A 15,722-nucleotide genomic window follows, 5' to 3' on the forward strand; every position below is an offset into this window, starting at 1 on the left:
GTTTAGTAAGCTTTGAATTTCATTTGAATAACTTTGGTTTTTTGGCAGAAGATGTTAGCATAAGCTTTGATTTTGTGTTTTTCTCTTCGCCTGTCTTTAATGTAAACACGCTATGCACCCATTCTAGAGTCTTCTTTTGTTCTGTCATATTCACTGTAAATGAAGCATGTCCATGATCAGTTGTATGAAATGACATTTTATTTAGATGTTCTTTGTACTTTTGTTGCCTTGGTTTGCAGTTGACTCAGATTTTACACTTGACCATGCACTTCATCTATGCTGTCATTTGTTGTCATTTTGTGGTAGTAGCACTGCTGCCAGATTGTTACTATATTTAATTGTGAAATAGCTGGTTTTGAAATCAGCTTCCATTAATAATTAGTGGGACTGTGGTATTTTGCATGAGCTGGCAAGGTATCATCTGCAGTTAGTCCCTGTGTTTCCTGTAGCACTTAATGCTCCTAAATGTACCAATGTTCTCGCACTGAAGGGATATGATTTTGCAGTTGTAAAGCCTCCAGGAGGTAACACGGTACCTTCATTATTTCATTCACCGCATCAGACTTCTACCTTTACCGGCAATCCCGGCTGCTATTTCTCTTCCTATTTGTCTTCTAGCACACTTTGAGATGTGAAGGTCAATATATCTGCAAGTCTCCTTGACTGATTTTAGGTTGCTGATTCATACTGTGGATCTGTTCTGCTACTTGCTTGACTTTCTTTCAGCTTCTCATTTCTGTAGGGTTGCCTGTTTGGCATGTTCTTCATATTATGCTTCATGATATTTCTTAAAGCAGATCCACTGGAGAATTAATTACTGTGAGATTCTCTTGAAAGCAGATAGGGGCTTTTGAAAATCTCTCTGCTGACTGTATTTGTACCATACATCATCTGCTATTTGCAGACCTTGATTTTCCACTCAGTTCTCCTAAGATTAGAGGCATTTTCAGGTTTAAAAAACAGTGCTTAAGAGTCTCATTTTGGAACATGTACTTGTATGGATCTCTTATGCAGACTGATCCAGAGATGTGGTGTGTCTGTGTGTATGCATATATATGTATGTACATATATACGTGTATGTGTGTGTGTATATATATGTCTTATTGTTTTCTGACAGGAGAGAGTAAAGAGGGTCATGTGGGTGTTACTGGAGTAATACTGAGATTTCACCTATGTAACTGAGCTAGATCATTTTTACCTTGCTTAAGTTCCAGTACTCCTTGCCCCACTCCAATCTGTTAATGAAGATGAAAAGCTGCAGAGTTTTAAATGCAATTTCCCAATCGTTGTGCTTCATAACCTTGTGGTCAAGGGAGCATTTTCCTTCTGCATATGCCCTGAATTTGGTGAATCCCAAAAGCATGGATATATTGCATCTTGGCAGAGTATTGCAGCACATGTACTGCACATCTTGTGCTTCCCAGTTATCATAGAATCATAGAATCGTTAGGGTTGGAAAGGACCTTAAGATCATCTAGTTCCAACCCCCCTGCTGTGGGCAGGGACACCTTACGCTAAATCATATCACCCAAGGCCTCGTCCAACCTGGCCTTGAACACTGCCAGAGATGGAGCATTCACAACCTCCCTGGGCAACCCATTCCAGTGCCTCACCACCCTAACAGGAAAGAACTTCCTTCTTATATCCAACCTAAACTTCCCCTGTTTAAGTTTTAACTCATTACCCCTTGTCCTATCACTACAGTCCCTAATGAAGAGTCCCTTCCCAGCATCCCTATAGCCCCCCTTGCGATACTGTAAGGCTGCTGTGAGGTCTCCACACAGCCTTCTCTTCTCCAGGCTGAACAGCCCCAACTTCCTCAGCCTGTCTTCATACGGGAGGTGCTCCAGTCCCCTGATCATCCTCATGGCCCTTCTCGGGACTTGTTCCAACAGTTCCCTGTCCTTTTTATGCTGAGGACACCAGAACTGCACACAGTACTCCAGGTGAGGTCTCACAAGAGCAGAGTGGAGGGGCAGGATCACCTCCTTCAACCTGCTGATCACGCTTCTTTCGATGCAGCCCAGGATACGCTTGGCTTTCTGGGCTGCAAGCGCACACTGCTGGCTCATGTTCAGTTTCTCATCGACCAGCACCCCCAGGTCCTTCTCCGCAGGGCTGCTCTGAATCTCTTCTCTGCCCAACCTGTAGCTGTGCCTGGGATTGCTCCGACCCAGGTGTAGGACCTTGCACTTGTCATGGTTAAACCTCATGAGGTTGGCATCAGCCCACCTCACAAGTGTGTCGAGGTCCCTCTGGATGGCATTCCTTCAGCGTATCAACCGAACCACACAGCTTGGTGTCATCGGCAAACTTGCTGAGGGCGCATTCAATCCCACTGTCCATGTCAGCGACAAAGATGTTAAACAAGATCGGTCCCAACACTGACCCCTGAGGGACGCCACTCGTTACTAGTCTCCAGCTGGACATTGAGCCATTGACCACAACTCTTTGTGTGCGGCCATCCAGCCAGTTCTTTATCCACCGAGTGGTCCATCCATCAAATTGATGTCTCTCCAATTTAGAGACAAGGATGTCATGTGGGTCAGTGTCGAATGCTTTGCACAAGTCCAGGTAGATGACATCAACTGTTCTACCCCGTCCATCAGTTCTGTAGCCCCATCATAGAAGGTCACCAAATTAGTCAGGCAGGATTTCCCCTAAGTGAAGCCATGCTGGCTGTCACCAAGCACCTTGTTGATTTTCATGTGCCTTAGCATGCCTTCCAGGCGAACCTGCTCTAAGATTTTGCCAGGCACAGAGGTAAGAATGACTGGTCTGTAATTCCCCGGGTCATCCATTTTCGCCTTCTTGAAAATGGGGGTTATATTTCCTTTTTTCCAGTCATCGGGAACTTCACCTGATTGCCATGATTTTTCAAATTTGATGGCCAGCGGCTTCGCAACTTCATTTGCCAGCTCCTTCAGGACCCGCAGATGGATCTCATCAGGACCCACGGACTTGTGCACATTCAGATTTTTAAGATGGTCTCGAACCAGATCCTCTCCTACAGTGGGCCCAGGGTCTTCATTCTCACAGTCCCTGCATCTGCCTTCCAAGACTTGGGTGGTGCGGTCAGAGCCTTTGGCAGTGAAGACCGAGGCAAAGAAGTCATTCAGAACCTCAGCCTTCTCCAAATCCTGTGTAGCCAGTTCTCCCTAGAGCTTCCTGAGGGGGCCTACATTCTCCCTAGTCTGTTTTTTAGTTGCTATGTACCTGTAGGATCCCTTCCTGTTATCTTTAATACCTCTAGCTAAGATGATGGGGGGTGGCCACGGCAAGATGTCTCTGGGCAACGGGAGGACCAAACGTGAGTGTTCACCCTGAGTTTGCTCTTTGCTTATGTCTGAGAAGCTCTTAAAGACAGGGTGACTGGATGGAGGCTGCTAACAAGATAAAATCATCCTGGGGGGTGTGCTGTGGCCTGTGAAAGGTTAGAAACCCTTGTTTTTAATAGGGCTCTCAATGTTTTTTATGCAAAAGAATTCCTTTTCTGGCAGTGGTTGCTCATTGCCTCATTTGCTACACTATTGCCTGTTGTTTGATTTCTTTTTCGCTATTATTCGACCTTTTTCCTGATATTTGCTGTTTTTCTCTTGGTTCAGTTGATACTTGTCTCTATTTTAGGTTTTATGTGTGTGATTTTCTTTTTTTCATGCTAGTGTTTTCAATGTTTTTCTAGCTCTTTTCTGTTACATCAGAAGTCAGCAGTTTGATTAAGTTCCAACTGTTGTAGCATATGTAGTCTGGCTTCATTATCTCCTGTTGCCTTAAACTGTAATCTCTAACAAAATTTACCAAGCAGCATGCCAAGTGTGCATGAGGGGTTGAATGCTGTAGATCTGTGGGTGTTACTTTGCTTTGGATACACTGAAAATACCCTTCTCATCTTTCGGGACTAGTGAACAACAATTTGTGGGACTTTATCTGCTGCTGCCCCTAAAGACTGCATTGCTTCAAGACTGGTCCACAAGTCTTGAGGTTATCTGCTTGTCTATGAATTGCATTACAGTTCTGGGTTGAAAATACAAGTGATGTACTAGATAGGATAGAGTGGACCCTTAGTGCCCAGGGACATAGCACATCTCTTGCATTTCTTTTTTTATTAAGAGACAAAAATAGCAGAAGGAGATGAGCTGCAATGGTGCTGTGGGTTTGAGGTAATGCTGCAAAAATCAAGTAATTGTTTAAAAGAAGCAGAAACAAATTGAAAGATATTCCTCCTATTTGCTCCCCCTTTTATAAAGTCCAGATGGGTTCACTGGTGATATTTATAGCATCTGCCAGTAAAAGTTGCTGTGGTTCAGCTAAAGGGGCAGTATGTTATAGCAAGAAACAGGGGTAGACTGAATGTAGAAAGGTGTCTCTCAGGCCAGCCTTACTTCTACAGGGAATGTTTGGGTGAAAGAGACGTGGAGAGTGCATGGATGCTGGCAAACTAGTTATTAACAGTAAGGGAAAGCATCTGAGATTTCCCAGGCTCAAAGAAGAATAGAGTAGACTTCAGAAACTGTTAAGAGATCTCTGACAAGAGCGAGCAAAGATAAAGGTATGGAAGTATTTCTGTGGAAGCCACATGGCACAGAGTAGGGTATTCTACCTGAAAAAAGGTGACCAAGTGGAACCATGGGAAGTACAAGTAGGACTTGAGGTTTCTTTTCTGTTCTTCTGTTAGCTCTCATCAAATAGATCTAGGAATTGGCAAGTTTAAAAGAAAACCGTTTTTCTTTTTTTGCAGTGAATAATAACCCCTGAGACACATTGCTGCAAGATGATATAGTTCTAAAACTTTATGGTTTAGACAGACACAGTCATTAGAGAAGAAATACGGTAAGGATCTGGTCAAGTAACTTGGAAGTATGAGTGTATTCTTGCCCCATTCTTATGCTTTTTCTTGTGTGCATAAGCCCTGTTGGGCAAGTGACCTGTGGTCTCATCCAGCGCAGCTGTTACTTTCTTCAGTGAAAAAAACAGCTGCTGGCAATTGCCTGTTGTTCTGATATCTGTGGTGATGTAGCTGTTCAAACAAATCTTCTAAGTTGGTAGTACACCAACAGTCTGGTCATTAAGCTGTGTCAATATTTGGTTTAGTAGATCATTTTTGTATTTGACTACACTTGTATTTATGTTCTGTGGAGAGTTCTGCTGATTGATTGAGAAGATTGAGTCTTACAGCAACAGGTCTAATTTCATGATGAAATAACAGTGAAGCATTCTAGATAACTGTTCTTGTGCTGTTGCTTTGTGTTTTCTCAACTTGTATGAAGATTAATTAGAGGCCAGGACCTTCTTTTTAATTTCCTCTAATTAGCAGATGGACCTCTTTGTAAGAATCCTTCTCCTACTGGGCATGTGTGTGTATTGGTAGGCAAAGCCTGTAAGGACTTAGGTTCCTGGCAAATTGAATGTTCAGTGATTCATGCCGGTTGTTTGGTAACATAATACTGATAGCACTGATAGTATCATTCTGTCTTGGGTTAAGAGAGAGTACAGTGATCTGTTCTAAACATGAAGTGTTTTGGCTCTCAATTCATGGAGTTGTGTATGTCTCTAGTACATACACAACTGTTTTTCTGCTTCCTTTTTCTCATACACTTACTGCAGTTGCACTGGTTATCAGGGGACTTTGTGTTTGAATAAGCTCGAAACTGCAGAGGGATTTTTCAAGATCAAGATCCTATCCTTGTATCTTCTGGTTTAGAAAGAGGCCATTTTTTTTTCTAAGAGGCTGAATTGTTTGGATTTTGTCTTTCTTATTCATTCTTTCTCAGCCTGGTTGGAAGCTGGTTACGTGGGGATGGTGGTGGGGGGGGCATGTTGAGGAATTTTTAAATTAAGTTTATACAAATTCACTGTACACCTGGACTTTCCAAAATGGAATAATCCATTTGCAGGATGTGCTCTGATAGCATGATCAAGCTTCTCCTAATGAATGCTGCTGCATGTATGGAACAGTAAAGATTTTTTTTTTCCCCTTGTAAAATGAGTAAAATATGGTGTTTGGTTACATTAAATATACACAGTTTATTACCTTCAGTGTTTATGCAACTGAGGAACTTGGAATACTGTATTGTAGTCATATGGAAAAAAAGCCATACTTGTCTTCCTTAAGCATGAAGTGGGCTGAAGATGGACCTCACGCAAGCCTTATCTAGAGCAGTTTTTAAGTGTTTCCATAGTTATTTTGTTTGCTTTGTCATCATTGCTTCATTTTGCCTACATCTGGAGTTTTAAAAATCATGGGTCTGCACAGGTCTGATGGGGTTTTGTAGTCTGAAGTGTCTGTATGGGAGGCAGTAATAGGCTTTGCATTCCTTTCATCTGATATATATCTGCCATTAACTCTTTCTGATGCTATGATTGCATTTTCATGTTGATTGGCAAAATTCGCTTAGTGTTCTTTCTCATTAAGCTGCTCAGGCATGTTTTCTGTCCCCAGAGACTAGTATTGACAAATGATAAACATTTTTGACACCTGTATGCTTTCTGTCCCCCTCCCTCTTACTACTCATGATAATGACTGTGTGCTACTCCTGCTTATCAGTCATTATAAAAATATCTCCTGGCTACTTAGCATAGTTTGAACCTGTGACTCAGCTTCATATACTGTGCTTCAGATGGCTTTTTGACTCTCAGGCCCTGTAAGGCCAACTTCTGCTTACTTTTTTTTTTTTTTTTTTACTTTGAATGTATTCCTTATTGCATTCTATCTTCCTGAATTATGTACGGTGTTTTTGAATAAATGATAACACTGCTTTGGCCTTTATAAATACTAAGAAGTTCACTCTGCAGTATAAGATCAGGTTTTATTCCAAAGTGTTTCTACTAATAGTTTTCTGGGAATAATGTTGGTCATTCTGAGCAGAATCACCGTGTTTGTTTGTTTGTCCGTTTGTTTTCAATACAATTTTGAAACTGGTTAAATTCCATGAGTAGAGTTTTGAGGAATGATTATCATTTCAGTTTGAACTTCTGTTTATACAATTATAGTACCAGCAAATGATACCTGTAGTTCTGTTCTCTAACAATATTTGTTCTGTCTCCACCCTGAGAGAAGGTGTATAGATTTCTGAATTTGTACACATGTGTGATTATGCAAAATAAATGCTCTGTTATCAAATTATATTCTGAAAAGAGTAAGTCATTTGCCTGTAATAAAACACTGTTTTAAGAGTCTCTGATAAGTATTCTTTTTTTCTTGACAGTCTGTGGTGGACGACTGGATTGAATCATATAAACAAGACAGGGACATAGCACTTCTGGATTTAATCAACTTCTTTATCCAGTGTTCAGGATGTCGAGGTACAGAACGTTGGAAACAAGTTGTATGGAATAAATCTGATAGTCATACAAATGTCTTAGTACAAATGCTGGTAAAGGTGTGAGAGACACATGGATTGGTACTCCTTGTATGCATGGTTTATATAGAAATGTTGTCTACGTTCAAGAATAATTTTATTTAAAGCTTGTTTGTCAAGGGCCTACCCTTTCTTTTTCTCATTTCCCTGTCATCATCCTAAAGTGTACAGATCCTTACAGAGACACTCTACTCATCAGCAAAAGGAGACAAAAGACCTGTTAATCAAGGTAGGCGTATCTTTACTTCCCCCTCCTGTTTCTTCCCTAATTTTTTGCTATGAGAATTAGTAGGTGTAACGATACCTTAACTTTGATATTTTTCTTTCTTTCTAGGAATGATTTTTTTTTTAAACTGAAGAGGAAGGAGTCAGACTTCAGCTGACTTTAATTACCAAGAAAGATTTCTTCTCGATGAAGCACCAATCTTATTTCTTTCTCTGTTGTAATACTTTATTAAGTCAGCAGCAAGTGGCCTTCCTTTTATACCTTATTTAAGCAGTCTCCATGACCAGGCATGTGGCAGTCAGTCTTTGTATCATTCAGTTGCCACACTGTACCTTCTAATGAATTTTACATGTGTTGTCTTTTTTCAGTTAACTCAGCCTTGAAAAGAGAGAAGGGCAGAGCTCTACTCTCTCTTTAGCTCCCAGAACCAAACTACTGTTTCTTATGCTTCCTATAATTTGCCTTGAGTAGAATTTGGAAATTACACACAATTTGGAAATTCTTTTTCTTCATTTTGTAACAGATACAGAAATACAACTTTAGATACCAAACCATCTGGATAGAAGTCCCTTCTTTCTTAATAATGAAGTCTCAGGTACATCAGAGAAAAGAAATATGAATTATCAGCAGCTTCCGCAACCCTTTATCATAGCTTATGGTAACAAACTTACTTTGTGGAAGCTCTGGAAGCATTCTGTGAAGCTCAGGGTTTAGACTGCCAGCCTGCGTCAGTGTCTGTACTGTTCACACAGATTCCCTAAAATATTTTTCAGGCTTGTCTGGCAGTTCACATAAAAGTAGCTGTATTCTGTTTGCTTTTTCAACACTCTCCTAAAGGTGTATATGCTAAAAAAAAAACAACCCAAACCCACAAGCTGCCTTCGAAGAATTTGGGTAGCATTAAACCAAAGGGATTCTTGGCCATATGTTTTTATTCTTGTTGATGCAAGCTTTTGGTGAAGGCATGTCATAAATATCTTCATTCCCCTGCTGGTCTCTAATTTCTACTTCCTTTCTTTCTCCCTGTTAGAGAAAGCAGCTCTCTGACAATCTCAGAAGATTCATATTTTTTCGAGCCTCCCCTTACTGACTGATGCAGGCTGAATGCCCACTGTCAGCCATATGCTGCTGAAGCAGTTGCTTCCCAGAAAAGCTTTCTGTTATTGGCTGTGAAGCAGCAGCAATTCAAGTGGCTGATGTCATTTACTTTCCTTTTGTTTTTAAATGGTGACTTTCTCTGTATTAGCAGTACTCTGCCTTGGACCCTCAGGGATATCTCTCTGCTGAGCTTGCTCTAGTGTGGCCTTCTAGTCCCAAACAGCAATGACAGGAGAAAGGAAGCAATAATTACTTCTTCCCTGAGTTTATAGTGCATTGGGAGCGATTTATTTTAGTGTTAAAATTTTTGCAGTGGGGACAGTAACAGATGTAAACCAGTTCTGTTCTTTCCAATTCCCAGTAGGATGCTTTGTTTCTAGAATAAGTAAAGACTTCATTAGAAGAGAGTGAATTTTATTGATAGCGCTGAGGGTAGAACACGTATTTGAGCTCTCTTTAATGGAACTGAGATATGGAAATCTGTGGATGTTCTGTGTTTTGTGAGGAAGACCACCTTTCTTGTAGGAAGATTATATGCTGGAATATGTCATTTTAATTTCTTGTTAAAGATTTTGCTGATGTTCTTGCTTATTTCCATTTCTGCTAAGTAACAGCTCCTTATCTGTTGGCTCAACGGCTGCTTTATCTTCCTTATTAGTCCTTAATTTTCTTCTTTTCAGTTGGCTCCACTAACATTGTTTCAGATTGTCCAGACTTCTTTCCCAGTGTTGGATCTAAACGCTTACTGATAATATATCTAACTCTGATCATTAACTTGAAGGGAGGAGGACAGCTCACTTGGGAGAAAGTTCCTCAGGAAACTTGGCAAGTGATGCTAGGTTTATAAATCTACCATTTTAACAGTGTTTAAGATTATTTGATAGCTAAATATGTATAAAATACATGTAACTTGACATTCTTTCAAAGGTTTGAAGCAGGTAAAGAGAGTATGTCTGTTTCTGACTTGAATTTGAAATTGTTTAGGCACCAAACTGTTTTATTTAGCAATGGTATTGACCCTGACAAAAATATCTTTGTGTTCAGAGAAACATTGATTTTTATATATTTATCCCATTCTCTTGGCCAGTGCGTACGTGTCAATGAACTTCTTAGCATTCTCCAGCTTTGTTTAGAGATGTACCTGAAATGAGAAGTGATCTCTTGTAAATATGAATGAGCAGGCATGGTATGTAAATTATTAATACTAAAAAATTGTAAAATGATTTAATTTTGCAGGTGATCTTAAGAGACTTTTGCAACTTAAATTGAATAAATGTAACCCAAATATTCAAGCATGTTTGTCTTTTGTCAGCTCTTCTGAAGCGTCTGTTTAATCAGTTGCTTTCTATATAATGTGTTCCGATTCATACAATAATGTCCATTAAAACGTGGTTTTAGTATGACTTCAGTAATCTTTCAGGGGTTTTAAAGGGCCAGTTGGTACAAATTAGAAGCTTATTGTATTGAACTACCCAAAGCATTTAAATTCAATAATCAGAGTTGCATGAGACTTAAAATCACTCTTCTTGCCATCTCTCCTCTAGTTTTCCTGCTCAATATGTATGTTTATTGCCTTTGTTGATTTTGATTACAAAGAAGTGAAAATAGTTTAAGCATTTTTTTGTCTTGCTGTTCCTTTCTTCAATACCAACAAAACTCCCTGCCTTTCACAGCTTGTCTGTGTAGTCTTCTCCATGATGCTACATGGTATTTGTGTGGTAGAAAACATGGTTAACAGGGGTTGATAAATTCACCTATTCATTTTTTGTTTCCTACCCTCGTATAGAGAGGATCTTGTATCAGACAGTACCTAAGAAAGATGGAAAAGTTAGTATTCAAATACTTTTTTTTTCCCAGGAAAAATAGCAAATAAATGCTGTTTCCAGTCCTTGGAAAAAACAGCTCTGTTGATAGTAGGTATTTGTTATCCACAGTATTGAAAGTCTGTGAAGCAGGTGGTGGTGTGTTTATCTTCTTTCTTCTCTGTCAGGAACTTAGTTTAGGAGTTTTTATTTTTAGATTACAGGAACTTTTTGATTTTAGGGTGTCATAATGATAAACTGATATTTCAAACAACTTTCTGTTGGCTGGGGGTGGAATTATATCCATATTACTGAGATTTCTGTTTCGCATGCTGTCATTTGGTCTGTAGGATTGTGGATACAGGAACCCTCTCTTGCAGAAGAGTTGCAGATCATTGTTCAGAGTTTTGGGGGGCGGGGTTGCCAGCTCTTTTCCATTCTAGGAATGTAATTTTGCTTTTTTTCCTCTTCTTCCTTTTCTTTTTATGAACACTTGTGTAAAGCACAGCATGATACGTGGAGATCCCTGAGCTAGTTGCAAGCAAGCTGAAATGTCTAATCAGCAATATGCGTGCCCAGGTCTCTGAAGGATTATAACTGTGTCAGGATGATGCTGCATCTGGACTAATTAGCTCTGCCTCTCAGACTTAGTAATTAGCTCAGGTATCATGCTCTGCTGCTGTGACAACCAGGCTGTTTCCATTTCTGGAGCAATATGGATTTAGAGCTGGCTTGGGTATATTCATTGCTGTCTGCTTTTGCCTTCTGTTATTGATATAAAACAAACAGCAAACCCCACGAGCACTCTGACCTTTCTGCATTTTAAAGGAGGAAAGCCATTCTTATGAATAAATATTTTTTTTTTCCCTAACCAGAAGCAATTAGTGCTTGAAACAGCTTCTTAAGCTGTGAAGAAAAAACTGAGCCATCGAGCCTGTGTAAGAGAAGAAGCTTTCTTTTGCAGGGGAAAAAGGTCTCTCGCATAGCTGAAGAGGAGAACTACTTGACTGCTTTAAAATATATAGTGAAATTATTCTCATTCTTTCTCTCCTACCCTCTCTTTCCCTCCCATTTATAACTGATAGGTAAGCCAGAAACCTGTCAGCTCTTCATCAGACTTTCGCAAGTGATTTAATCACTGCTTCTTCTGCTAACCTTACATCTGTCAGACAACTGATGCACCAGTTCCTGACGGAACAAAACGGGTGAACATCTCTTACAGTTAAATTCTTAGCAGTGTTGTAGCCTTCTCTGGTTTGTAAGAGGCTCTCCATTTAAATAGTTTGGTGATTTAGCACTGAAGTTGTTTTCAGAAGTAGTTGATGCAGGACGCAGGTGAATACTCTTTATTTTCTTTTCTCATCTTCTCATCTTGCAGAATCAAATATTAATGCACAAATGTTAAAACTGGCACCTATCAATGTTGATTGCTGGTGGTGTTAAGGGTTGGGTTTTTTAGGTTGAGAGTAAGCAGGAATCTGTGTGATTAAAGCAGGACATCTTTATGGTAATTTTCCTTGTGAATCAGACACTTGAGGATCCCCATTCCTCTTCCAGCTTGAGCCTTGAATCTCTGGTTGTTGTCACTTATTCTAGTAAGATCCTCTGTAAAATTCTGTGATTGAATGGTACAAACTGAGTGAAGAAGTGCAGGAGTTTGAAGTTAGCTTTCTCAAATACAGGATGCATATTGATATTCATTTCTATTAATGCTCTCTGCTCTTAATTAAGAGCAGACTAATAGATTTCTGTTTTGCCAAAGGATATTGAAGGCTAAAACTAAGCAAAAGCACTGTAAAGTGGCCACTGTATGGTCTGGAAAAGGAAAAGAACAAGCAGCTGCTTCTTTTCCTTTGGACAGGATTTCAAAAAGCAGATTAGCCAGGAAATAGTGTTATTTACTCTGATTAATATTTTCATAGAATCATAGAATAGTTAGGGTTGGAAAAGACCTTAAGATCATCAAGTTCCAACCCCCTTGCCATGGGCAGGGTCACCTCACACTAAACCATATCACCCAAGGCCTCGTCCAACCTGATCTTGAACACTGCCAGGGATGGAGCATTCACAACCTCCCTGGGCAACCTATTCCAGTGCCTCACCACCCTCACAATAAAGAACTTCCTCCTCATATCCAATCTAAACTTCCCCTGTTTAAGTTTTAACCCATTACCCCTTGTCCTGTCACTACAGTCCCTAATGAAGAGTCCCTCCCCAGCATCCTTATAGCACCCTTCAGATACTGTAAGGCTGCTGTCTCCACACAGCCTTCTCTTCTCCAGGCTGAACAGCCCCAACTTTCTCAGCCTATCTTCATACGAGAGGTGCTCCAGTTCCCTGATCATCCTTGTGGCCCTTCTCTGGACTTGTTCCAACATTTTAATAGGGGATATAACATTGTAAGTAGAATAATGGTTTAGAAAACCTGTATCTTTTATCATTTATTTGTACACAGTTTTGTGGTTGATGGAATAATATTTCTCTATACAGATGGGTGTTATTGAGCATGGAAAGAGTTGCTTGATAACATTCCTGCTAATGGTTCTTTCACAAGGATCTGCAAATTGTCAGTGAGAAATGTTGCTGGCTTTGGCATCCATTAAAAAGCTTTATCTCTTCAGTCATTCACTATTAAGAGGTAGATATCATAAATGCTTAGTATTTTGAACAAATTAGAAAATAATGCTATTCATTGCACTGGAGCCTGTATTTTTATTAAGGATATAAAGTATACTTTGTCACAATTTCTCCAACAAAATCCCTTTTCAGTGTGTGAATATAAGGAAGAAGTTGTAAAGTGAAGCACTAATGAACATTAAAAAAATTGATACTTGTACATTATTTAAGTCATAGTAATGTCAAGGATTTATAAAATATTTTATATGCATACTGTACAGAAATAAATACAACCCCCATAACTGTATGATACAATTAAAAGCGTGCTGTTAACCACACTCAAAAGCTGGAAAGGTAAGACCGAAAGATGGAAATTAGTTAATTTTAATTTCATGTGTGCTGTAGTTAAACCAGATCCTAATTTTCTACTTCTTGTTTCTGAGCCTTGGGGTCATTTCTGTAGTGTGTTTATCTTGAAGTGAAAGCTCATAATACTCAAACTGAAGGTAACATGCAAATTATTAACTGGCTTGGGTGGAAGATAAATCACATCACCAAGACGTGCATCAAATGTTTCATCAGTTCAGTCGTTTCAATGAAGATAAGTAAGGTTAAAATGTTCGTATCAAACACTTGACAACTAATATGGTTACAATCAATTTTTTTATTAAGTACCAATTATTGGCATTTGTTGGCATTCTTGAAAGTAAAGCTTTAGTTTTGTTGTGAGTATCATTTTCTAATCCAAAAATGTTTCCAGTATTTCTTCCCGTTTGCTGCTGAATGGTATCTGTACTTTTCATCTCATATACTCTGTCTTCCTTACTGCTTGGTTTGTTGGTTTTCATTTGAAGGAATGCATCACATTTTATAGCAACTTGTGAATTAATGGCACCTTTTTCCCAAAAGGTGCATCCTGCTACTTCCAGAAACTGGGGGGGGGAAACACAGGAATTTGCTGACCTTTCAGTACAGGAGAGTGGAATGAAAGGCGTACTGCTCTGTGGTTTCAAAATGTGAATGAAATACCTGCTGTGTCAAGGTCTGACTTCAGTCCAAGATTGCACCTTATGAATTGGTAACAGGAGGGACAGTAATTTAAACCAAACATTTTTCTGTATTACTTGCTACCTGAATATATTGAAGTATTCATGTTTCAAATATGACAGCAGAACAAAATTAAGCTGGCCTAAAATCAGCTATTAACGAATTTGTTCATATGAACTAACATAAACTTGCAAATAATTTTAAAGAAATTTATTGAACTAATTGACAGAACTTGTGATAATGGAATATTTTAGAGCAAATATATAATGTAAAGAAAGATTACTTCTGAAGTGACAGTTTAAGGGCAAGTTCTGCACTGCTAGCTCTGTATATGTTCAAATCTCTGCTGAAAATGAAAGCACTCCTTGTAAGCGTGGAACAAAGTCTACGTTCTACTCCTGTGTACTCATAAGAAAATTCATAGCTTGTAAAATTATTTTTGGCACTGCTCACTGGAGATAAATTGTGCAAGGCTTTCAAATGTTACTACTTGCTTTCCACTGTATTCATTTAATTACATACATATTGATCTGGAAAGTGGTAGGACTCATATGACTGCAAAGTTACTGAGATATCTCTCTCGGATTGCTGATGCTTTAATGCTGCAGCTTCCTAAGAGAAGAGCAATAATTACTTCTTTGTGTTAATGATTCAGAATAGTTGTTGTCTTACTAGCCAGATCTGTGTCATTTCCTCTTTATTTAGGCTTAGTTTGTTTTCTGTATAATACCGATTTGTTAAAGGAGGGGACACCTCTGAACTAAGTAGGTAAGAGAAAACATCAGTTGGATATTTTTGACAATATTTTCTAAGGCTTATGAGCAAATTATGCCTGTGTATGAGTTTGTCTCTACCTAAGTATTAGATGCATTGCTGGATTATTTTTCTTTTTTAGATGCCATTGATGATAGTTTCTGTGAGGAAAGGAACTAATTATGAAAAGGAACCAAATATCACTAGATCTTAGCACTTGCTTGCTGCATTACAAATAAGAAGGGTCTTTATGTCTCCAGTCTTTTCAAAGATGCAAATTCTGCTGAAGGTTGAGTCAGACTTTTCCAGGCCGAGGGTAGGAATTAAATTCCACAAATGGTCTTTCTCTCAGCAAACACTGTAATCATGATTTTCTCTCTTTTTCATTAAGGAATCCATGGATTTATTTCATGAAGTGCAATACTAATACACACTGCAGTAATTACTTTTGAAGAGAAAAAGACTGGGATGATTAAAACAGTCCACATCCTAATGGAAAAGCCTTATTCTCTGGCACAAAGAAAGTGGTTGCAATAAATTCAGAGTTCTCTGAATGTTCAAGCACTCAAAAGTAGCTGAATATAGCAGAAGGGTAGCCTGGGTTTCAAAGAAGGTTCATCTAAATTTGGAAAAGGAAGAAGTGGGCTCTTAAACAGATACAATCCTGCCCACATTCCACTGCTCCCTACTTAATTCTTTCTTTATATCAATCTGATCATGTTGCCTCAGTCATCTTTATCCTCAACCGTGACCAGTTGAGCCTTACAATTTTTCACCGCCTTTTAACTGGAAGTTACGGCAGTTTCTGACAGTGGTAGAGTC

General features: G+C 39.1%; 1 protein-coding gene across 3 annotated transcripts in view; it reads left to right on the top strand.

The window, feature by feature from the left end:
• Nucleotides 1-15,722, top strand: part of STAG1 (STAG1 cohesin complex component) — a 179,909-nt gene that overhangs the window by 66,931 nt on the left and 97,256 nt on the right. For all 3 annotated transcript variants that reach the window (XM_057428966.1, XM_057428967.1, XM_057428968.1), the window contains one exon: nt 7,206-7,302. In XM_057428966.1, the coding sequence (XP_057284949.1) occupies nt 7,206-7,302 (97 nt within the window). The remainder of the gene's footprint in view (nt 1-7,205; nt 7,303-15,722) is intronic.

The sequence above is a fragment of the Pezoporus wallicus genome, unplaced genomic scaffold, assembly GCF_028554395.1.
Source record: "Pezoporus wallicus isolate ANWC-B61680 ecotype Strahan unplaced genomic scaffold, APGP_CSIRO_Pwel_v1 contig_593, whole genome shotgun sequence".
In the NCBI taxonomy this organism is placed as follows: domain Eukaryota; kingdom Metazoa; phylum Chordata; class Aves; order Psittaciformes; family Psittacidae; genus Pezoporus; species Pezoporus wallicus.